Source organism: Salvelinus fontinalis, chromosome 8 (genome assembly GCF_029448725.1).
Source record: "Salvelinus fontinalis isolate EN_2023a chromosome 8, ASM2944872v1, whole genome shotgun sequence".
NCBI classification, from domain to species: Eukaryota; Metazoa; Chordata; class Actinopteri; order Salmoniformes; family Salmonidae; genus Salvelinus; species Salvelinus fontinalis.
The window spans coordinates 13,611,984-13,638,450 of NC_074672.1; the positions used below are offsets into that span (position 1 = coordinate 13,611,984).

Below are 26,467 nucleotides of genomic sequence, written 5' to 3' on the forward strand. Positions count from 1 at the left end.
GATAAAAGTCACCTTGTCAGAGAGAGATTTGCATGGTTATAAAAATGTCACGCCAGGGTAAGCCTACATGAAACACAGCCCTTATTTTAAGTCTTTCTAAAATTCCCATTGGGAAAAATGAATGGTGGGAAAATTATTGGAACCATTTCCCTGTTTGACCGCTAGGTTTTATGGGTATTATTACACCTCCACAGTGGGGCTCTATAGGAAGTTTTCCATTGACCCAGGCTTATTCCATAATGGAAACGCAGATAGGCCAACAGCAAACATTTTCTAAAGATCAACAACATTTTTATATGCTTCACAGGTGGATTTGTCTTTTGTCGAACTTTCTTTATTGCGACAAATTATGATGGAAACAGTGTTTAAAAAAAATTGAAGAATCATTTTGAAGGCCCTTGATGTCACCCACATAACTATAAAGCTCCACTCCACCCACATTTACTTCTAAATGCCTACTGCTTGCAAAATCCTTTTTTTTCAACTATAAAATGTATGTTTCTTTGCAGGACAAGGATTGTCCTGACTTTCAAGAACACCCAAATTGCTTCTCCTTGCTTTTCTAGTTTCACCATCCAATTATTTCAGATCTACATGAGTGCAAGTTCCACCCTGGCATGGACTGTGGCGATAGGTTGGCACAGGAGAATTATTAGACTGGCAAATGTTAGTAAATTATTGCATTCTATACATGCAGGCTTTCTTGGGCTACTTGACACATGACACAGGCTGGAAGGCTGTGGCCAATTTATTAATGTGCAATTTGCCAAAATGGCTAATGGAAACACTTCAACCACCACATTTTTATTTGACACTGACCATAGGTTTTTGCAAAGAAAAGCATTTTCTTAGGTGTGACGTCATTATGTCCAGCTGCTTTTATCGACACAAGATAGTTAGCCTAAATGGAAACTCACCCTAGCAGGCAATCGTCACATCTATTTTCTATGCGAGCACTTTCTAAATGTCGACAAGAAAATCACTGGACACCTTAATGGAAACATAGCTAATTGCAGATATGGCATTCGCCTTTGTTATTGCCGATGAAGTGGATGCTATCGAAATTCGACTTCTCCCACCCGAAGCTGAACATGATCCACATGGTCCAAGGAATTAATATGCTGATGACGAAATTAGATACCAGCCCAAGCTCTTTCTAACATTCACAGGACTTGTTTTGTATTTTTGTGATGGGTTTCTCAAAATACAACCAGATAGTGAGTGCATAGGCTACTAAAATGAGAACATATAGGTGTTTTTGCAGCATATGAGATATGATGTGTTGTTTGCAATTTCTTCATGGCCTTGCACCTTCCTCATTATTTGTGCTTGTGCAACATGGAGTTGTAACAGATGTGATTGAACCAAGTCCACAAATATTATTACTGTATGGTAATTGATTGAATGGCAGCATCGCTACAGCCTGGAGTGTATTTCTTTAATTCTCAACCTTTATGTTGCTTTTGTCAGTCAGCATGTAAAGAACAGAATTTGATTCAAGCGCATGAAGGACAAAACACTCACTGTACAGAAAAGGATTAGACTATACATGCACATCAGTTCACGTACTGGGTAAACAATATGAACAGGATTAGACTATACATGCACATCAGTTCACGTACTGGGTAAACAATATGAACAGGATTAGACTATACATGCACATCAGTTCACGTACTGGGTAAACAATATGAACAGGATTAGACTATACATGCACATCAGTTCACGTACTGGGTAAACAATATGAACAGGATTAGACTATACATGCACATCAGTTCACGTACTGGGTAAACAATATGAACAGGATTAGACTATACATGCACATCAGTTCACGTACTGGGTAAACAATATGAACAGGATTAGACTATACATGCACATCAGTTCACGTACTGGGTAAACAATATGAACAGGATTAGACTATACATGCACATCAGTTCACGTACTGGGTAAACAATATGAACAGGATTAGACTATACATGTACATCAGTTCACGTACTGGGTAAACAATATGAACAGGATTAGACTATACATGTACATCAGTTCACGTACTGGGTAAACAATATGAACAGGATTAGACTATACATGCACATCAGTTCACGTACTGGGTAAACAATATGAACAGGATTAGACTATACATGCACATCAGTTCACGTACTGGGTAAACAATATGAACAGGATTAGACTATACATGCACATCAGTTCACGTACTGGGTAAACAATATGAACAGGATTAGACTATACATGCACATCAGTTCACGTACTGGGTAAACAATATGAACAGGATTAGACTATACATGCACATCAGTTCACGTACTGGGTAAACAATATGAACAGGATTAGACTATACATGCACATCAGTTCACGTACTGGGTAAACAATATGAACAGGATTAGACTATACATGCACATCAGTTCACGTACTGGGTAAACAATATGAACAGGATTAGACTATACATGCACATCAGTTCACGTACTGGGTAAACAATATGAACAGGATTAGACTATACATGCACATCAGTTCACATAAATTACTTGCCAAACAATATGCCAAGCAGTCAAACGCAGTTGGTATTGACCCCACGACTGGCTTCTGGGATACTTGCTCATTAAGGGCTGGTTTTCCTGGACACAGATTAAGCCTCTAAAGTTGCCAGTGTAGAAATCCCCTAAAATAAGCCATGTGAAGTTTATAATATGTATTCAATTTTATTCACACTTAATAGACAATCAAAACATTTGCATTTGTTTGGTGACAACAATATTGCAGACTAAACAAATAAATTGTAGGATATAACATGGGACACAACATTACAGTATCATCTAGCATCACAAGTAGGATATTTCATTTATTTATGTTAGAAATTTGGATCACATGTAGGCCTATGTAATTAGATTGTTCGGATGTAAAGATAAAGGTGTATTTAAGCTCTAAATAGTCATCCACCCAAACAGTAAACATGCATTGATAATAACCAATGATAGGTGGCAACATCAAAATAATTGAAGAGGCTCATTTCACACAATGCTTTGGATCCGAATTCAGGTTTCAGTTGCTGAGGAGCAACTGCCAAACCGGTACCAAAAGAACCCAAAAGATCCCCGAACAACCCCAAACAGGTACTCAAATGATCAGTTCATGTTCACGTTTCTGATGTTTCAGGTGTTACGCCATGTTCACATGCTAGTCAGAACTAGGAAACAGACATTTCCGACTTGCTAACTGATTGTAGTTATAGACAATCAGCAAGTCAGATATTTCAGAGTTTACTAGTTATATGAACGTGGCGTAACACCTGAAACATCAGAAACGTGAACCTGAATTGATCATTTGAGTACCTGTTTTGGTTTGTTTATGGGTTCTTTTGGTACTGGGTTGGCAGAGGAGGCAGGTGGGAGGATCTATAGTAGGACAGGTTCATTGTAATGGCTGGAATGGAATAATGGAACGGTATCAAACACATCAAATATATAGAAACCACATGTTTGACTCGGTTCCATTTATTCCATGACAGCTATTACAATGAGCCTGTCCTCCTATAGCTCCTGACACCAGCCTCCACTGCTGTTTGGGGTTCTTTTGGGTACCTGATTAGGTTTTTTTGGGATTCTTCTGCGTACTATTGGGTTCTTTTGGGTACTTTTGGGTACTTGTTGGTACTTTTGGGTTGTTTTGGGGTGATTAGTAGGACCCAATAGACATATAATTGTTTGGGAAATAGCAGTTATTTAGTTAGTGAAATTACAAATAAGTCCAAGCCATCACGAGGCAGATCAGCTTCAGTTCAGTTGTACATATTTAGCAACCAACAGCATTATTTAGAAATACATTTTTAAGACACAGAGCACACAACAACTACGGACATATACATGTTTCTTCAATGTTTCATACATAAAATTGCATATGCAACCCCTAACAGTGCTGAGCACCAATACACCTCCATTACATCTAACTCTTAAGAAATATGGTTATGGACTGGACTCACGCTTCACAATTGAGACACAAAAATGAATAAGAAATCGATCACGTATTACATATAGCTTATACTGTAGGTTATTTTTGATTTATGCATTTATGGAATATAATGTACTGTTATACAGCAAAATGTCAATGATCTAATACGATTCATTCCAATCTTCTTTCTGTTATTGTGCAGATCTTCTGGTTTCTGGGAACATTTTTGGCCTCTATTACCTCATAATGGCAGACAGAGATGACATCGTCCAGAGAAGAATAATAAACTAAAACATTTTTAGCAGAGCAGGGTTAAGGTCCTCTTAACCCTTATTTGTTTCTCTCTCAGATTTCTCTCCGTAGTCTCTGTGCTTTGTGTCCTTGATTTTTTTCTCTCATCATCCACAGTCATCTGGGTCGCTGTTCACAGATTAAGTTGACAAGTCATAACGCCTCTTTTGTTTTATTCTCTCTGTGCTTCGTGTTCTTTAATTCTCCCTCCTCCACCTACTGCTCCTCCTGCTGCTCCTCCTTCTCCTCCTCCCCCTCCTCTTCAGTCATCCCGGCCCCTGGTCTCAGAGGAGCCACAGCTGGGGTAGTCACTCTCCAGCGACATGTTACTTCCCAGCCCACCCATCCTCCTGCGTAACAGGAAGTGTGTCCGTCTTTGCAGTAGCCTCTGCTGCTCCTGCTTCAGTTCCACGTAGGACCGGGAGAACGTATGGAAGATGGAGGTGACTGGGAATGCCATGAGAAGAATCCCACTCAGGATACTGCTTAGCGCCACCACCTGACCCGGAATGCTCCTCGGAACCATGTCCCCATAGCCCACTGTTGTCATGGTAATGACAGCCCACCAGTAGGTAGCGGGGATACTGCTGAACTCGTGGGTGGCGGCCATCTCGTTCTCGATGAGGTAGAGCAGCGGGGAGAAGAGAGCAATGGCCACACAGAGGAAGAGGAGGAGCAACCCAAACTCCCGTGTGCAGCGCCGCGCCGTCAGCCCCAGAGTCTGCAGGCCCAAGGAGTGGCGGGCCAGCCGCATCACATATAGGATCCTCAGTGCGCGGAGGATCCGGAGCACAAGACCCACCTTGTCCAGGTAACTACTTCCCGAGCCTACCTTCTTCTCCCCCTGGTAGCTGTCCACTACCAGGGTGATGTAGTAGGGCAGGATTGCCACCACGTCTATGAGGTTCAGAGGGCGTCTCAGGAAGGCTAGTTTGTCTCGGTCCTGGATGAAGCGCAGGGTGAACTCTAGGGAGAACCAGCCCACACACACCGTCTCCACAATGAAGATGTTGTAGCACATCTGGGAGCACTTGCCCTAAGAGACACGAGATATTGGTTATCACCTGTATATAAACATCTAGCATATACAGCAGTGTTCTATACACCAAGCCACAAGGTGTATAGGCTTTTGTTCTGAATTCATTCATGACTTTTTGTTGTCGCAAGAGTAGGTTGACACCAGAGGGAGCTATGGTGCTGCCTAAAATCTAAGGTACGTTATTGAGGTATGCCAAATTCTATTCCTCAAATGTCAAATCGTAGACTGCAGGGCATTGAACACAGACTCCATTCATTACAGCCCAAATATTTTCTGTTCACAGCTTGTTACCAATATTTTTTATGTTCTCTGTTCTCTGCTCAGACGGTTCTGCACAGAGTGAGGTGCTGTGAAAGTACGTTTTGCTTTACTCAGCTACAAAACCTATTTACTGAAACAAAAACAAAAACTAATTTCTGAATTTAGTTAACATGAAGAAATAATGCTCTCCAAGGCCGAAGGTTATGTATTATTTGGAAGGTTGTTTTTTAGAAATTGTTTTTCAATTGTAGATATTCAATTGTTAACCGATTCAAAGCACATACGGTATGATATAAAGTGGCCTTTGAGTTGATTCTATTTCAGAAGAACGCATGCAGTATTATCACGAAACACTCCCACAGAGTAGGAAACGACTTATACCAGTGTATCATTTCCACACAGAGTGTACAAAAAGCTTGTTCTCAGACAGAACAGCGTTTAGATCGCAAGATTCTCCTCTTCAATTGATTCTAACAGTCTAACAATATAATCTATCAGGGATGCAATTTTGGAATGCAGTGCTCAGGTATCAGCCTTTGGAGCACCATCTAATGTCCATCACCTCTGGGGTAATGAATTATCTTCTGGGTTAAAAAATATGTTCCATTATGGTTACAACCAGATAACTGAGGCTAAAAATGAATGAATTGCTTTTGCTCCAACTGGAAGTACTCTCCTAGAACTCACAGTGAAACCAGAGAAGTGCAGTGGTGTGTGTGTATGTGTATGTGTATGTGTATGTGTATGTGTATGTGTATGTGTATGTGTGTGTGTGTGTGTGTGTGTGTGTGTGTGTGTGTGTGTGTGTGTGTGTGTGTGTGTGTGTGTGTGTCACTACAATTTTCTTTTTATCTGGCTACCGAGGCCAAAAAAAGAGGAATTACTGCAGTGATTCAAGTCCGCCATGTTAATGAGAATGTATATTAAATTCGAACAAGACTTTTCCAAATGTTTCAGATGTGTTTTCTTTGCAATTTATAGCCCACGCACGTAATCCATTATTACTTTAACTTGACAAATGCTTTTTGTGCTTTACATTACAGCTCTGATATTCAAAATGTTTTTTTTTACAATTTCAAAATGCAGGTTTTGTTATCAAGTGTCTGGGAAGTGTACAGAGTGTATAACCTGTTGCCCTGTACTGAGGCCTCCTGGTCCTCAAAATTTCCACCTACTTGCTCCTCCTCCTCTCTCATGGCCGGCATGGTACTGATGGACAGGTTGACAGCCGTGATGGTGACAAACAAGACCGACAGACAGGCAAAGATCTTTCCAGGCAAGCCCGAGTGGGGCCTCTCCACCATGTCCCTCAGCTTGTTCATACAATGTCCCATCCGGGTGTCCGTAGCCAGGGCGGTGGAACCCCTACGGTGCCCGCTGTCCGTGTCCATCATCAGCTCCTCCTCCTCGTCCTCCTGGGCAGCACGCTCCAACTCGTCACACTCATCCACCCTCTGGATGAGGCGGCGACGGCAGCACCACTCCAGGTTCTCTTCAGGGACCCCCCAGTAGTGCAGCTCCTCCCTGAAGGAGAGGGCACACATCTCCCTGAGGGACCGCAGCTTCCCAGCCCGCAGGAAGGTCAGGATGGTGCGGAAGGCACAGGGCGAGCGGTCGAAGAAGAACTCATTTCGAGCGATGTCGTAATCATCGCAGACGCACATGATCTCGTCGAAGCTGCTGCAGAGGCGCAGCTGGCCCAGTCGGGACAGGGGGAAGTCCTCCAAGGTGGTCCAGGGTAGTTGATAACGCAGCCCACCCACGTTGATGATGACGTGGAGTTTATGGGTAGTGAAGTGCGAGGTAGCATTGGTGAGGAGGTGGTCTGAGTCCTCGGGAAGTAATTGGGCCCGTTTGTAGTAGGCCCCCTTGAGGGCCTCCTGCTCTGACAGGGGCGGGGGTTGAGGGAGGAGGAGGAGGGAGGCATCAGAGGCACAGCTCAGAGCACTGTAGTCGTAGTCCGAGCCATCACCTGCCAGCAGCGTCATCTTTACCTATACAGGAACAACCCCTCTACCTCCATCGCTGGTCACATCCCTGTGGTCGACCTCTCACTGGCACATGCTTACCTTTAGAAGGAGAGGAAAGGACAAACACAAAATTCTATGTATCATTATTTTATAATCTCATATGCAAAGGGTTCTTTGAGGAAAGTTCTTGTTGTTGACAATATGGTTCTTTGGAACGTCAAAAGATTCCTGGCCTTTTTATTAAGCATTAAAGCCACCAACTGAACATATTAGACATTAAGTATTTAAAAATACTTTTGCTTGAAATTATGTTTTAAAATGTAGGATGTCATACACATCTCATCCTCCACCCCAACCCCAGCAAAAATATTGGTAAAAGCACTCGAGTTGAAGTCAGACCCTGTCTGAAAAAGACACCGGTGACTCCAGAGTTTTTCCAAACGTTACATCTTTTAATTTAACTGAATTACCGACATAACTTTGGTAGGGTAGCTTGATAGTTAGCTACAAAATACCGTCTCTGCTTTGACTTTTCTGGCTGGTAGCAAATAAAAATGAGCTGGGAAGATAGCTAGTTGCTCACAACTCGGTGGACATTTCTCTTTAGTAACTTTATTAACTGTGCCAACTTGTTTTTAGTAGCATTGGTATTCTTGGCATATTTGTTTAATGACTATCCACAATTATTGTTGATGTCAGTCAGTCATTCACAATATCTTGAAGATAATGTTGGTTAATGTAATAATGGTAGCTAGCTAGCTAGTTTTCTATGTACTGTTCATATGGGGGAATGTACTTGCTAACAGAGAGGAAGAGGCAAAGCATCTTTGTTGCTAGTTAGGATTTTTTATTGACTTTGTGTATCCTGCAATTTAACTTATAAGTTCATTCAAATAAGTGGTCTGTTCATGTCACAGATGTAGTTGGCCTAAATCCTTTGACTTTTAAATAGGATAACATATTTTACTATGTAATCAGGACAGGCACGACAAAGCCTATTCCCCCTCAGGAAACTAAACGTATTTGGCATGGGTCCTGAGATCCTCAAAAGGTTCTACAGCTGCAACATCGAGAGCATCCTGACTGGTTGCATCACTGCCTGGTACGGCAATTGCTCGGCCTCTGACCGCAAGGCACTACAGAGTGCATACGGCCCAGTACATCACTGGGGCTAAGCTGCCTGTCATCCAGGACCTCTACACCAGGTGGTGTCAGAGGAAGGCCCTAAAAATGTCAAAGACCCCAGCCACCCCAGTCATAGACTGTTCTCTCTACTGCAAGCGGTACCGGAGTGCCAAGTCTAGGACAAAAAGTCTTCTCAACAGTTTTTAACCCAAGCCATAAGACTCCTGAACAGGTAATCAAATGGCTACCCGGACCATTTGCATTGTGTCCCCCCCCCAACCCCTCTTTTACGCTGCTGCCACTCTCTGTTTATCATATATGCATAAGCACTTTAACTATACATTCATGTACATACTACCTCAATTAGGCCGGCCAACCAGTGCTCCCGCACATTGGCTAACCGGGCTATCTGCATTGTGTCCCGCCACCCACCACCCGCCAACCCCTCTTTTACGCTTCTGCTACTCTCTGTTCATCATATATGCATAGTCACTTTAACCATATCTACATGTACATACTACCTCAATCAGCCTGACTAACCGGTGTCTGTATGTAGCCTCGCTACTTTTATAGCCTGTCTTTTTACTGTTGTTTTATTTCTTTACTTACCTATTGATCACCTAGTACCTTTTTTGCCCTATTGGTTAGAGCCTGTAAGTAAGCATTTCACTCTAAGTTCTACACCTGTTGTATTCGGCGCACGTGACAAATAAACTTTGATTTGATTTGATGTGACCATAATGTACAGTTAACACATAACAGATGTGGAATCAACATGTGCGAGGTCATATGAAAAACTACAAACATGAATAAATCATTGATTCCCTGTCTTTTCTCATTGTGTGTCACTAATAGGCAAAAGCCTCAACAAAATAAACCCTGTTACATGTATTGGTTGATTTTAGATGCTTGAAACGGTTGCTGATTGTGATTGATTTCCTCTATAATGCACTTAAAAGCTCTGTCTAATGGATAGGCAACATATGATTTCACTGTGATGTTGATGCTCGATGGACAACACCTGAAATGATCTGGGGTCTGGTTGTCTTGTGGATGTAATTGTAGTAGATGTCACACATGCTGTTGGTTCTTTGCAGCTGTAGGGCAACCGTGTATCACGTAGAGGAGTCATGTAACTATGATAAACACTGGGGTGAGATGATAAATGTACTTGGAACGAAAACACTGGTGAGAACTTGGCAAGACTAATTCATAGCCCAAGGTGATATAGTTACATTTACAGTACATGGGAATCAAGATCTTATAGCAAACTTCTATTTCAGGACCACTGCATAATGACACTGCATACACAGTACACACACACAGATACAGACACATAGACCTAGAATCAGCAATATGATATCATCATAAAGAGCAGGGTGACTTCCTGCTTACAAAAATGGATTTCTAATCTGCCAAGACTGCCAATATTGGCTCTTCCCAATATGAACATTTCTGCCACATTGGTTCAACAACATTGGGCAAATGTGGTTGTTCTTGATGTCCCCCTGCTTGTACATCATATGGCTGACCCCTATACCTTTAAGGCAGCTAACCAGAGGCAACCCCGACCCCAGGACCCGGGTTCAGTCACAACAAACTGATCATTATCGTCTAATGATGCAACACTAAACCCACACCGTTGGTCCCTGTTACACAAAGATACTGTGCACACATATTTGGACACGTTTACTCATCTAGATGAATTGATATAAACATAGCCAACAATTTCCTGTCAGAAAACATCTGCTATCCATTGCGTAACAGTTGCAGTGTAGTTTTTCCAGTGCTGCTTTGATTTTGTCAGACTATATGGTAGCTATAGCACTTAGGGATGGATTGATTGCATGTGATACTTAACACTTTTTACAATACAATCACCTCTTAGTTATACAACCTCTGTGCAACTATAAAGAATAGCCTTTTGTAACACTACAATTTCCATCTTGCTGTGTGTGAAATGACTACCAATCCCACAATACAACACACGTTTTAGTTGTAAATAAAAAAAACATATGACAAAACGTATAAAAATGTATGTATCGCAGTGCGTCACGGTCAGTGGGTGGTTATTAGGCGTTTGCACTGTCAGTGCCTCAGGCCAATGATTACTTCTCTGTTTCCCACCTGTCACATTAGAGTGAACCACCCCAAGCGAAGCCAAAGATGATGTAGTACATTGACAATCACCTATTCCTCTCATTTAGCCTGCTTGGTTTCCCATGGGAGCAATCTGTGTTTGGTTTGCCACTGGTTGTTTCTAAAGAACAGAGGGCCCCATCTTAAATAGAAGGGGGAAAGTATCTTAATAATACTAATGATAATCCATTTAATATGTATAGTGCTTTTCATTACATTGTTATCTCAAAGCTCTACATAGGCAAAACTATAAATAATGATAATAAAATACAATATGCAGTACATGTGTCACCGTGAGAGACATGGGCATAGATATGGCTGAAGGATGCCCAGTTCAGCACCATATACAGAGCCAGCCACCTCAGCACAGGAGTCAGGTCTGCTCACTTCAGCACCGTGGGCAGCGGCAGTGGCGGCAGCATAATGGACAGCAGCACTGTGGAAAGCGTTGCTCACCCAACACACCTGTGCAGGATTACTAATCAGCACACCTGCAAGGCATTCCCTAATCAACTGACTGGCACAAGAGTGCAGGCTGGACCTCACTCAAGTGAAGCATTTAGGAAGACAGCCAGAGCGTGCCTACTCTCCAATTTTGTGGACGAAAACGCCAGAGACACTTAAAAGCTTAGCAAGTAAAATCTGTAAAACTTAAAGCTAAAGTAAAAGCGTCTGAAACTTGAACTCTTTTGTTGTGTGTTTACTAATTGCCGCTTGTGTAGTTAGGCACACCCCACTCTTCCTGACAATAAACATTCTCCATTTTGAATCAAGGCAGGAAGTGGCAATAATATGTCCTAAAAGGACTTTCCAGATGAGGACTGTAGAAATGTGTTTTAAGGCTGTTTTAAAAGTTCTGATTGATGGAGCATCTCTCAGAAGGCTCGATCCCCCATAGTACGGAGACGTGTCTTGGACAATTGAAGCAGTAGGGAGTTGCTGAGAGTGCGAGGTGGCTCATTGATAGAAATGAGGTCACTGATGTAGGTGGGTCTCAATCCTTTCAAGGCTTTAAGGCACTAGGAGGATTATTTTAAAGTCAATCGTGTAGTTGACCGGAAGCCAGTGGAGTTCAGCAAGGATGGGGTTGTAGATTAATCGCTCTGGATAAGAGGGTCTGATAGATGACTCAAATGGAAATGGAAAGTAGATATGTGGATATGTACGAGATGGGGTGAGGCGAAACATTTTGGTCACAATGAACAGCAGCTTGAATCTGCTCAACCACTTGAACAAACTATACAGGCTACTTTTGTGATGGCCAATGACACTGCAGTTATTCTCAACAGCATTCTGTATCTTGATGGAGTACTCAAAACATATCACCAGTAGTGTGATAAATAGACCATTTTAGTTTCAACAAACGGTGTCCTATCTGAGTATAAAATCCTAATTATCCAGTAAAATGAAATGGCCATTAAATTGGCTCATTTATTGATGCTCCAAGGATATTATACTGATAGATACCAATCTGTAAGAAACATTATTGTGAGACATTATTAAAATCCTCTCCACTTCTTGCCCAAAGACAGTAAAAAGAACATTCCACTCTAAATTGCAGAACAATTATGTCTTCTTCATGCTTCAAATATAAAATTCTCAAATAAATGATCTTAAATTCCTCTCCTCTTCTTTGCCCAAAGACATGAATGGCAAAGACCGGATAGATAAAACCCTTCAATCGCTCTGGCGCCGCTTGTTTTCTCTCTGTGGCCAGTAGTAACAGGTGGTCCTTTGGCCCGTTTCCAGTCACAGGAGCGCCTGTGAAGTAGTTGTGTTTTAGAACTCTACTGTGCCTTTTAACACCTTGAGGGAGAGCTGTATCTCCCAGAAATCTCTGAGGAAGAGATGAAACAACACAGAGCCAAAGAAATGTTTCTCTCTCCACCAGATCGCCTAAGGTCTGGTCCTCTGTCGATGGGCCTCTCCGTGCCGGTGCTATGCCGCGCTATCTATTGCAGCTTTGCCAAAGGGCATGTTCTCTCCAGATTGCTTGTGAGTCACTGGCCTGGGCTGTGATTCTTTCTATCTGCAGAGCTCACGCGTCTCCAACTGTGCTTCGAGAAACTGACACAAACTGTCTTTGAAAAGCACTAGCAGATTATACAGGACACTTCAAGGGTCTGAGAAAGGCTTCATTACGAAATGTAACACAAATACAGCAGATTTCCTACAGCGTCTTGAGAATCTGACTCAAACTGCTTTGGAAATGTAGTGAGCAACTCACTTCAAGTGTCTGAGAAAGGCTATAACTGAGATCCTGGAGTCATGTCGTTCACGGCATGGTAATGGACCAAATATAAAGTTGATCAGATGTGATCTTTATTTGGTGATATTTTCTCAATTCTGGCACAATTTAAATCAATATTAAAGTTTATGTTAGCTTTTAGAGGTCATTGGTTTGGTCATGAGTAAAATATGTTTTGGTTTCAGATAAGTCTGTGTAAAAACAAGTACATTATAGTAATTATACAATGCTTAAATTCATCTTATTGAGTTATTTTTGATCTATACACTTATATGTTAAGTTTAGATCCAATGTCCACATTTTGCTAATCTCTCATAAATCAAATATTTACAATTCAATACAGAATCAAGGTCTGTGAAATTCAAAACTCAGGTTGAATTTGAATATGCAAATCATATACAGTACCAGTCAAAAGTTTGGACACACCTACTCATTCAAGGGTTTTTCTTTATTTTTTACTATTTTCTACATTGTAGAATAATAGTGAAGACATCAAATAACACATATGGAATCATGTAGTAACCAAAAAAGTGTTAAACAAATAATTTGAGATTCTATTTGAGGTTCTTCAAAGTAGCCAGCCTTTGCCTTGATGACAGCTTTGCACACTCTTGGCATTCTCTCAACCAGTTTCATGAAGTAGTCACCTGAAATGCATTACAATTAACAGGTGTGCCTTGTTAAATGTTAATTTGTGGAATTTCTTTCCTTCATATTGCTTTTGAGACAATCAGTTGTGTGTTGTCAAGGTAGGGTTGGTATACAGAAGATAGCCCTATTTGGCAAAAGACCATGTCCATATTATGGCAAGAACAGCTCAAATAAGCAAAGAGAAATGACAGTCCATCATTACTTTAAGACAAGAAGGTCAGTCAATGTGTAAAATTTCAAGAATTTTGAACGTTTCTTCAAGTGCAGTAGCAAAAACCATCAAGTGCTACGATGAAACGGGCTCTCATGAGGACTGCTACAGAAAAGGAAGACCCAGAGTTACCTCTGCTGCAGAGGATAAGTTAACTAGAGTTACCAGTCTCAGAAATTGCAGCCCAAATAAATGCTTCACAGAGTTCAAGTAACAGACACATCTCAACATCAACTGTTCAGAGGAGACTGTGTGAATCAGGCCTTTGTGGTCGAATTGCTGCAAAGAAACCACTACTAAAGGACACCAATAATAAGAAGAGACTTGCTTGGGCCAAGAAACTTGAGCAATTAATATTAGACCGATGGAAATCTGTCCTTTGGTTGGATGAGTCCAAATTGGAGATGTTGGGTTCCAACCGCTGTGTCTTTATGAGATGAAGAGTATGTGAACGGATGATCTCTGCATGTGTGGTTCCCACCATGAAGCATGGAGGAGGAGGTGTGATGGTGTGGGTGCTTTGCTGGTGACACTGTCAGTGATTTATTTAGAATTCAAGGCACACTTAACCAGCATGGCTACCACAGCATTCTGATGCAATACGCCATCCCATCTGGTTTGCATTTGGTGGGAATATAATTTGTTGTTCAACAGGACAATAACCCAACACACCTCCAGGCTGTGTAAGGGCTATTTGACCAAGAACGAGAGTGATGGAGTTCTGCATTAGATGACCTGGCCTCCATAATCATAAACCTCCGAACTCAACCCAATTGAGATGGTTTGCGATGAGTTGGACCACAGAGTGAAGGAAAAGCATCCAACAAGTGCTCAGCATATGTGGGAACTCCTTCAAGACTTTTGGAAAAACATTCCAGGTGAAGCTGGTTGAGAGAATGCCGAGAGTGTGCAAAGCTGTCATCAATGCAAAGGGGGGCTACTTTGAAGAATCTAAAATATATTTTGATTTGTTTAACACTTTGTTTAATGTTGGTTACTACATGATTCCATATGTGTTATTTCATAGTTTTGATGTCTTCACTATTATTATACAATGTAGAAAATGTAAAAATAAAGAAAACCCTTGAATGAGTAGGTGTGTTCAAACTTTTGAGTGGTACTGTATCTTTCTTTAGTAATACGGTTCGTTACTTTTTATTCGTTTTGTATTCTCTGTCATTATTTAATAATCCTGTCTATGTGGTGTGAGTAGAGTGGTAAATATTTTTCACCTTCTACTACAGACGTGTCTTACTTTTCCAAAATTGATCAAAACAAGTCTGTCTGGAGGACTGGGTCCCTATTTTTCTAATGGCTTGTGTGCTCTCCTCTCCTGGGAGGACTATCCTTCTCATCAACCAGTAACAGTGTCTACGTACTGTAGACCTAAAACCATTTGTTTTTGACCCCGATCTCAAATGTGTGGTGCAAGTAGGCTATTCAAGATGACAACAGTATACAGCCTGAACTGGAGTCTTACATTCTCCTCTAATGACCATTCAGACCACATAATGACCATCTGAACAACATTGTTTTCCTTTAGAAACCCATCTAACTTAATGAACTCGAAGTGCGTAGTGTTGAAATGGACTTTTGACCACAGAAATACTGAGCCAATACTCTGTCTCTGTCTCTCTTGCTCGCTCTCTCCCTCTCTGTTTTCAAATCTATTTTTTATGCAGGCAAGATTCAATGCCTGGAGCAAACCTTACATCGTAAGACCTATGCTAACAGAAACTCCGGCAGGAATTGCGGAATAGAAAAAAAGGCCCTTTTCTGATGTAAGTGGGTGGATTTAATAAATACTGACTACATTTGAACAAGAAATATCTCAAGGGATGTACTTGCCATGCTAGCCCTCACCATGGTCCACAATATCCAAATGTGATTTACTTTAATCCACACCATACTTTAATAATTTTACTTTATATCTTTCATATAACCAACAGTTGGTTTCATACAGTATATGGTATATTTTACATACTGTACTTCAGATTTGCAGACTTGGAATATGAAATGATAATGAAAACCATCTTAATCTTTCCTGTTGCTTTTACTTTAAAAGAAAATCCTTTATGCCATCTTTCTAATGTATGTGTGTAGTGGGGAACCTTTCAACGCCAACCTATGGAGATGTCCTTTCTTGAAGTTGTCTTTCCTTCGGTAGATTCTTTCCACACACTTTGTCAGGCCACTAATGGGAATTATCGAACTTTGACCATTTTCTCCATTAATCTTAGTGTTCCGTCCTTGTCCTTCTTCGTGCCCTCAGGACTACCCAGACAGAAGCTGAGAAGACACTGCCAATTCCTCCTTTTCTGCCTGGCTGCCTCATATTATGCCTCAGCTTTGCACACATATTATCACTCCTCCTCATCCCCTCAACGCCGCCACACCGTGACTGACAATAATTAGGGTAGCACCCAAACGCTCACCCTCAACCCTACACCTTCCACCCTCCACCTTAACGTAACCTTCATATTCTTCTTTCGGAAGTGTCTTGACTCTCTACGGCACTGGTTTGGAATAGAGAGTAGTTTTTCCCTGTCATATTTAAGTGATCATTAGGCTACAGAACTGGAAACATAATTGGCCAGTGGACAACACTTGGGGAATTCTGCGCACAATCTACTGTATCTTTCTGCCCAAGGAACTTAGATTTTCTTGTAAATTGTAGAGAGTACCTCTCAATCTTCATAATTTAGATTAATTATGCCCGTAAAAGGACATTTGTAAAGCAAAATGTAGTTTCTATCTAGCTTTATGAGGTAAGTATTCTTATCTTGTTCTCATGGGTTTGGTTCTTATGCATATGGTTTCTTTCTTGTCCATCCACATTTTCTGTGGTCTCTTTGTTTGATATCAGACTCTCTGAGTTGGAAAGTAAACTCACAGATGGAACAGAACACAACTTTAGATTGCATAATGATTATGCAAGATCTCAGCTGTGAGACTGTGTGCATTACATTACCACACATTAGTATCCTGTTATAGTACTGCCCATACCTGTCTCGGACGGTGCAGGGTATGCACGTTTAATTAAGGTTCAATTGACCTTAATCCTGCTCTTCACTGATACAAGAGTCCCAGTAGGGATGTGCACAGGCAGAAGGTCTGATGTCTGATGTTCATGAAGAGGAGCTGCCTGTCCTGTCTGTCCTGTCACTGCAGGGACAGAGTTTTAGAAGGGATTGCTCTGAGTGGCTACTAGACCAAACCAGACCCCACTACAGGCCTCATTTGGATGGTCTGGCAGGGAGGACATTGAACGACAGATAAAAGAGATGGAGGGATGAGAGATGGATCGTTTTGGACTAAAAATTCGAAAAAACAACATCCAGTCTTTCTGGAAACCATTATTAGATTTGTGTCAGCCTGAACAGAGAGGAGAAACTACTTTAGTTGATGGGATGGATTAACAGATCTGGGCTCTAGGAAATTACAACAGGGGACAAAGTTGGTTTGTGTGGAGTTGAGTGAAGGCTAGCATTTTCTGCAGTGGTAGCAAATGGAATGGTAGTGACTCAAAGGGAAAAGTTGTTTCGTGTGGTGTTGAGTGAAGACTGGTACTTTCACCAGTGGTACTGGTAGCCAATGGGATAGATTTGATAGAATGGTTAGTGACTCAAAAAGATGGACAGTAGGTTCCTCTGTAAATTATAATCTGCTGTCAGCAAGGATTTGTACTGTAACATGTTATTGTAGAAAAGGAGATAGTAAATGTCTAATGCTGTTTAAATGCACATCATTTTTATTGTAAGCTTCTGTCTGCTTACTGTTCAGCCAGTGTTGGTTTGCCCAAATTACTCAGACCCAAAATATATAAATCATTCTAGACGGGAGATTTGTACTGTACATCAATTGCTATTGAATATTTAATGCTGGAACTAGCCAACGTTTTAAGGCACTCAACTCAAGTTATGTGAAAATGGGGGAAGAGTGAAGTGTTTTGCTCTCCAATCACACACCACCTATCCCAGCCTAACTTGTGTCGACAGTTAGCCCTGACCAGAGAGCAGAAAGGGCTCTGTAGACTATTTTCCTCAGGTGCATTGAGAATGTACGTTTTTTAATGCCGTTAAAATGGCAACTCTGCAGTCCGATCTAATGACATGTAAGGACATGTCGCTCAGGTCCTTACATGTAAATACAAGAAAGTCATTAGTTCATCTCATTAAAATCGGAATGACCTTGCAGAGTGGGTGAAATAGATCTATAGATTACACAACATACATCATAAAGGGGTCTAAAGAAAGAACTTGCATTCTGTGCACGATTACATTTGAGGAAAATCATGGTCAGATTATTGGTAGTATCACAATTGATTAATGACCCTCTTACATATGTGATCTAACAACAGTAGCGCTAGTAAATCAACACAGCTCATATTGCTTCCCTTCTTATGTCTGGTATTGCTCATAATTTGCCATTAATCAATTTCCAGTAGTGGCTTTCAGAGATGTAATCAAGGTTTTGAGCATTGCTTCCTTCATGTTGCCGGTTGCAACTAAATATAGAATATCTGTGTAGGGGTTTACAGTGTAGAGCAGAAACATGTTAGGTACTGTATGTAGAGTGTGAAAATGCCAAAAGCAGCCAAAAGTCTCTTAGCTCCTTATGCATAGACTCGACATTCATGTAGTCAGACTGATATAGCTATCAATGTCTGTCTAACTTGTGTCTCCAAGCCCTGAATAGATTAGTGTAGCGGGTCTCTACACTTACAACCAAATATGGGGAACTGTGGGCAAGGAGAATGATAAAACATTGTTATGCAGTTTTTGACTCCAGAAACGTATATTATGTTGAGTAACCTATCTGTCAGTCAATACTATTCACTCTCTAATGTGTAATACGTCTGTCAGACTGTGAAATTACTAGGTACCAATCATGCTGGAACCATTGTGTCTTGTGAAGCATAAATTCAGCTTAAATTCTGTCATTTTGGCCATTTTGAATAGCATTTTCTGTAGGTTGCTCGGATGCTACAGCTACGGAATTTCAACAAAATCTGGCAAATATATATATTTTTTAAGTGACTTACCATATACCATATGTAATATATTGGCCACTCTATTACCATGCAGTGATCTACGGTTTGCTAATCATAGTCATCTGTCAGAGACATGTAGATGGAGTGATAACATTAGAATAAATGAACAGATGGAACCATTGGATACAATCAGAGTGCACAGTAGCTCAAATGTTTATGGCCCTGGAAGAATAGTATATAATTCATATTTAATTCAAAACCTGAGGGGAAATGTAAACTTGCAGTACATACGTAGCTACTGTACATGTGAAAATATCAATGTGTGCAGGAGTATCATTATAAAAACGTAACAATTTTGTCATCTGAATGTGATGCATGGTTGACTCATTTTTCCAACTAACTGTTGGTGAACATAACAACATGCTCGTTAGATAAACATGATCATGGCAACTGTGGGGGTGTTTAGTACATTAACAATTCTAACATTACATCACTCAATGGTTTATCATGTGTTACACTGAAAATTACAACAAATTACAGTCCCTAAAATGTTGATAGGATGGTCAGCATCAACAGATACACACTTACCACGTCTTGGTGGATACTGATAGCACTTAGTTGATACCGCCATGCATTTACTGTTACATGAGCTGTCAAAAGGGATTGATATACTGTACAGTATGTGTATTAACATCCCCTGAGATGAGGTAAATAAGAACAAATATGATGAAATACTCACTGTGGTTGCGTATCTTTTTTTCCCATAGCCGTGAGTTTCATTTTATACAAAGTGATCAGAAATGCAAGAAAACCTGAAGTCCTAACTGTTGCTGTCGCTTCTGCATCGAACACCAACTCTGCTCTCTCTGCGCACAGGCACAAGGCTTATAGAGTACTAGCAGGCTATTTGATGATCATGAGCAACAGGCTATAGGCTCCCCCTTCCTCTCTACATCAACAGCTAGTCTCGCAGCTCTGACATCACAGGTGGGATGTGCCATTCTGCCATTATTCTGAGAGCTTTTCACAGAAATACACAGCAACCAGCATCTAGCTGGTGAGCATAGCGGAGGGTTCCACCTTTGAAACAAGAATAATCCCTCTTATTTGACCGTAGACTCATGTGGACGGTTTATATTAATACAGCTTGAGGCGGCAGGTAGCCTAGTGGTGAGAGCGTTGGACTAGCAACCGCAAGGTTGCAAGATTGAATCCCTGAGCTGACAAGATAGAAATCTTTTGTTCTGCCACTGAATAAGGCAGTTAACCCACTGTTCCTAGGCTGTCATTGAAAATAAGAATTTGTTCTTAACTGACTTGACTAGTTATATAAAGATTTAAATATATATATATATATATATATATATATATATATATATATATATATATATATATATATATATATATATATATATATATATATATTTGTCCCCTGAAGTTACCCTCCTGAGGTTCACATAGTGTGGTTCCTCATCTCGCTTGTGTACTCCGACAGCCGTCACTGTGTCCAGAATTAGTGGTTGGTGTAGGTACAGTCTACCGTTATCAACAGTACAAAAAAAGGGTTATTTTTTCACTGTCAGATACCCTCTTCCTCCATCCTATTCTTTATGTCCATTTCAAAATGGTATAAATATATTCACTCAAAATGTTACAGATATAGCCTACTATCTTAATTTGACCAGTTTCTCAGCAGGAAAATAATCCTGCAGCAACAGGAAATGTGAATTATTATGTGGATTATAATTGTTCAAATTGCTCAAACCCTAATTGCTCAAACCATACACCCCAACCTGAGCACTCCGAGTGTCACAAAGTGTTAAACAAATCAAAATATATTTTATACTTTAGAATCTTCAAAGTAGCCACCTTTGCCTTGATGACAGCTTTGCACACAATTGGCATTCTCTCATCCAGCTTCGCCTGGAATGCTTTTCCAACAGTCTTGAATGAGTTCGCACATATGTTGAGCACTTGTTGGATGCTTTTCCTTCACTCTGCGGTCCAACTCATCCCAAACTATCTCAACTGGGATGAGGTCAGGTTATTGTGGAGGCCAGGTCTACTGCTGCAGCACTCGATCACTCTCCTTCTTGGTCAAATAGCCCTTACACAATCTGGAGGTGTGTTGGGTCATTGTCCTGTTGAACAACAAAAGATCCCACTAAGCGCAAACTAGATGCATATTGCTGCAGAAGGCTCTGGTAGCCATGCTGGTTAAGTGTGCCTTGAATTCTAAATAAATCACTGACAGTGTCACCAGCAAAGCACCCCCACACCATCACACCTCCTGCTCCATGCTTAATGGTGGGAACCACACATGCGTATATTATCCGTTCACCTGCTATGCGTCTCACAAAGACACTGGTTGGAACCAGAAATCTCCAATTTGGACTCATCAGACCAAAAGACAGATTTCCACCAGTCTAATGACCATTGCTCAAGTTTCTTGGCCCAAGCAAGTCTCTTCTTATTATTGGTGTCCTTAAGTAGTGGTTTCTTTGCAGCAATTCGACCATGAAGGCCTGATTCACGCAGTCTCCTCTGAACAGTTGATGTTGAGATGTGTCTGTTACTTGAACTCTGTGAAGCATTTATTTGGGCTGCAATTTCTTAGGCTGGTAACTCTAATGAACTTATCCTCTGCAGCAGAGGTAACTCTGGGTCTTCCTTTCCTGTGGCGGTCCTCATGAGAGCCAGTTTCATCATTGCGCTTGATGGTTTTTGCGACTTCAAGAAACTTTGAAAATTCTTGAAATTTTCCGGGTTGACTGACCGTCATGTCTTAAAGTAATGATGGACTGTCATAATATGGACTTGGTCTTTTACCAAATAGGGCTATCTTCTGTATACCAACCCTACCTTGTCACAACACAACTGATTGGCTCAAACGCTTTAAGAAGGAAAGAAATTCCACACCTGTTAATTGAATTGCATTTCAGGTGATTACCAAATGAAGCTGGTTGAGAGAATGTCAAGAGTGTGCAAAGCTGTCATGAAGGAAAATGGTGGCTACTTTGAAGAATCTCAAATAGAAAATATATTTAGATTAGTTTAACACTTTTTTGGTTACTACATGATTTCACATGCGTTATTTCATAGTTTTGATGTCTTCACTATTATTCTACAATGTGGAAAATAGTCAAAATAAATAAAAACCTTGGAATGAGTAGGTGTGTCCAAACTTTTCACTGGTATTGTAGGTAGAGAACATTGAACAGAACAAGACTGTGTCAATAACACAATTTGGACAAAAATGCAGATAGAAACTCATAGTTTAAAATGTTTATACTTTTTTGGGCCTATTCCAATTCATTTTCTCTGCTTTGCTTGGCAGAAGCTTTGGTGTTTGGTTAATTGAATAATTCCAAACAGAACTGAGAAAGTGGCGATGTTGCCAATAGCGTGGGTAACATCACTGGGGAAGCCCGGGGGAAAAAGCCATATTATAAGCTATGTGTTGTGATAATTGCGTTGTTTGCTCTATAACAATTTGTAAGTCGCTCTGGATAAGACCGTCTGCTAAATGACTTAAATGTAAATGTAAATAACATGTTTGTTCATATGCCTTGCGACTGTGAAAACCGGAGAGCAACCTCTGTCCGGTGAAGTCCACAAAGCATATTGCATGTAACAAGCAGTTACATGACCTACAGCACGGTCAAGCAAGTTAATATTTCCAACATTTTTGGACTACTCAACAGCTATTGATTTAGAAGCACAAAGAGTTACCGCAAGTCTCAAAGAAAACAGGACCTACCTCCACTATTCCAGGACCATTTCAACTTCAACATTTCAACATCATCAAATCCCCTATGCTTGCAGCGACAACTAAAAGATACCAACAACTATTTAGTCCAATCAACGTAAGATAAATATGATGTGGCTGTCCATGGTTCTGATTTGTGCGTATGTGTGTGTGTGTGTGGGTGTATGTGTGCATTCATGTAAGTAGAAAAAACATAATGACTCACCCTACTCATAGAAATGCCAATGTCATCCTCCTCTCTTTCATGTTGATGAAACGGTCTATGACTCATACTATACACTCTTTTAGTTTTTGTTGTCCTAGGCTACCTGGCTAACATCCTTTCATGGGTAACGATGAGCCAGCTAGTTAACATTAGCCTACTACATCTAGCTACATTTTAACCTCCCATCCTCACAGGCCAGTGGCACGATGTATGAATTTATGGTTGGATCAGAATCACCCTTATAATCATTGGCCAGTATAGACAATTAAAAAGTCCAAATCCCTATCTCCATCTATGGCTAATTTATGAAAGGGACAATTTTAGCGTGCTACTGTAGCTAGCCACCGGAGGACAACGACACAACGAGATGCATTCAAGTTTTTTCTGTCAATGACGTTTTGCTTTTGATTTGATGTGATTGGTGCGAAGCCAAATCCAAACTGGCTTCCCTTGACATGTTTCCTTAGTGCGCAAGGTCCATTCACAGTTCAGCACAATCAGTTTAGCTCAATGGTAATTTGCTATTATTTTATACTTTTATTATCAAGCGAGGCTAAATGCTCACTGGCTTCCCCTGCATTCAATGCCACAGGCAGAAAAAATGCCATACTCAGGTAGATACTGTAGGCTACACATACAGAGACAGAGGGGTACTGTTTTGCTCGCTTGGATGCTTTCTCCGGGGACATACATTCAGCCTCTTGCGAACTAAATAAAAATGAGAAAAGTTTTCCTTTTTCCTCGGTACGTTTTTGGGGAAGCCTGGCTTCCCTTGGCATCCATGAATACAGGTCACTGGATGTTGCACGCAACTTAGAAAAAGGGAGATCGTGTGTGTTGTAAGCTTTTGAGCATTTTATACAAATGTAATATCTTCATTTGATCACCCTGTTGCAGGAGAACTTTCCTGCAATGCAGGACATTTTATTTATTTGATTGAGGTTTAAAAAGGCTTCTGAAGTTTGTAATTTCCATTTTGAAATGTCAGACTTGATTTCTCCTTACGGAAATCTATCAACCCCTACAAAAATGTCCATTAATTGTAATCCACATAATAATTCACATCCTATTGCTGCTGGATTATTTTCCTTCTGTGTACAAACTGGCTCAAATTAAGATCCTACATCTGTACCCAGTAGTGCTGGAAATACATTTTCCACAAGGGGATAATAATAAATAAATTAACACCACCAGTACACTGTATTGTGTGAAGTGAATATCACATCAACTGAACTGAACTGTTCATCAACTGAACATTCTGAGATACGAAGGGGATACAGTACTTATGAGATAGGCCCTTATGGTATTCTACTCTGACTCCATTGATAAAAAGCTGATCAACTCATTTTGATGCAAGACATACCTCCCACTGGGCACAAACTGGTTGAATCAACTTTGTTTGAACTTAACTTGTCAACGTATTGTGACGTGGAATCTACTTGGATTGGATTCACATCTCTGACTAAAGCTAAAATAAAAGTTAAAGAATAGGATTAAGCCAGTGGCTCAGATGGAACTATCTAAGCTTTAGATATCCTTAAATGTTGATATTTGGTTGAGTTGTCAACCAAACACAATTCAATATTACTTTTGTAATACAGTAAATAGCCTAAAGTTGAGGCGATCTTATAAACTAATGTAAATGTGTTAATTCAACCTTAATTAAAAAGAGTAACATCCATGGCCACGTTTTGAGGCTAGCTTACTGTAACTATCAATGTCTTCTTTTGTAAGCATAGAAAGTGTGCATGTTCAAGATAGCATGCAAAGGTCGCAGGTCTGTGGATATCTTCACAATTGCTGTAGTAATCTGTGGAGAATCTCGAACAGCATTGATCACTTCCACTTTGTACTTTTTAATGTAATCTCAACTGCAATCCAGGTCATTTGGTTGTGTTATTAGATGAAGCACAGTGATAACACATTAAGTTGTTGTAAAATACAAAATATCTGACATTGCATTCGCATTTGATCTTTGTTGTGTTTTTAAATGGTTAAAAGTGCAGTGAAAATACATTTAAATAACAAATAAACCAAAAATCAGACATTGTTTCTCCATTGGAATTGGGCTGTGCTTAGATCGTTGAAAGCTTAGCGGTAACACTTTGGGAATTCAATGTTCAAATTCTTCCTATCTTTTTGAGTGGGTGAAAAAAGGTTGACGTCTCATTGATCAAACTCTCAACTAAATATTACCCAAATTTCCACGTTGAAATGAGGTGGTGTGCCCAGGGTGCTGTCTCTTGGTAGATAAATACTATTGGTATTCTGGAGCCAAAATCCACAGTTGCAGCTCCCTCAGGCAACCGACACATGTTGAAAGTGGTAATGTTTATACTTCACTTGGAGAGCCAAAGAGTCTCTGTCTTGTGTTTCTGATCAACTCACACACATGACTTTTGGGGTTGGTTACCCAGTGAATACATTTAATGCCTACTTATTAAGAATATTTGTTTATCATCTTGTTTATATATCTTTATATATCATGACTGAATACTGCACACAAAGAGGAAGTGGCTAGAAATGTCTCTCACGTATTAGGTATTACAGACTGTTTATTTAAGCTACTGAATAATCTGGCTTCTAGTAGTTATCAACAAGAGACATGATTAGATCTTTCAATTTGTTTTCCTTCGACAGCAAATTGTCATTTGGTATTTGGACTACAGTACATAAGATAAATAAAGTTAATATTCAGTTAAGAGTAATTAACACAATGCTTAGCATATGTATATGTTTTCAATTTATGCAATACACATGATTTCCAGTGTTCTATTTGAGACACTCATTTGTGTACTGGTTGATGGTCACTAGACGTGATACTGAATGTTATGAATTGTTCTCATATCTGTTGATAGTGACTTGACGCCAGACTGGAGGTACAAGAACTGAGGACACTGACTGTTATTATATTCTGTGACACTGTGGGATTCTGTAGCAGCTGATGTGGTGACTTCCTACGGGCGTCTCGGCAGGTGTTTTCAGAACATTGGTGCTGTGAGATTAAAATACAAGGGCCTGCATAGGAGAAGGTGAGTTAGGCATTTTGTTTGCTTCTGTTCTGGAGGGGGTTTTCCCTGCATTCTTGTAATAAACCGGATTGATTTTGATCGACTATCTGCGACTGTGCTTCTCATTTATTCACCTGAAAATCCCTATTACATCCTATTACACATTCCACATTTCATGAGGCCAAGGCTCAGAGACAAAAGCAAAACTTTGAGTTTATCCCTTCTTAAATGAATCCACACTACACTAGTTCATATGCAGAGTTGATTCGGTCCTTGCTTTTCAGTCGTTGATGTGTGAAGGGACGATCCCTAAGAGTTTCAGGACTATAATGCAAGGACCATCAAGGACATTTTTGAAGAAAACGAAGGTCTTTAGCTTTATGATGAGATCGACTCAGTCTGTCTTTGGTGGTTGAACTGACTGTGGTTTCACATGAGCAGACACACACACACACACACACAATCAAAACATTCACTGTCTCATCTCTGGGTGATGGGATGTTGCATTGATCTGACAGAAGGCAACGTTTGACACACCCACTTACCCACATGCACTTGTGCTTCCTAAAACCTGACTAACCAATACTAATCACCCGAGATCTCCCC

The 26,467-nt window shown here is 40.5% G+C and overlaps 1 protein-coding gene across 1 annotated transcript; it reads right to left on the reverse strand.

Annotated features, from left to right (window-relative positions):
- Positions 1-2,677: 2,677 nt before the first annotated feature.
- LOC129860634 (potassium voltage-gated channel subfamily G member 1-like) lies at positions 2,678-19,815 on the reverse strand. The gene is made up of 3 exons (XM_055931229.1): positions 19,616-19,815; positions 6,715-7,608; positions 2,678-5,275 (listed from the first exon to the last, which is right to left on the reverse strand). The coding sequence occupies exons 2-3, from the start codon at positions 7,525-7,527 to the stop codon at positions 4,502-4,504; spliced, it is 1,587 nt and encodes a 528-aa protein (XP_055787204.1). The 5' UTR covers positions 7,528-7,608; positions 19,616-19,815; the 3' UTR covers positions 2,678-4,501.
- Between the last annotated feature and the right edge of the window lie 6,652 nt (positions 19,816-26,467).

Excerpts from the sequence above, each read along its gene's own strand:
- LOC129860634 (XM_055931229.1), bottom strand. The coding sequence starts at position 7,527 with ATGACGCTGCTGGCAGGTGATGGCTCGGACTACGACTACAGTGCTCTG. Across the intron at positions 5,276-6,714 it reads TGAGAGAGGAGGAGGAGCAA|GGCAAGTGCTCCCAGATGTG; the intron begins GTAGGTGGAAAT and ends CGTGTCTCTTAG.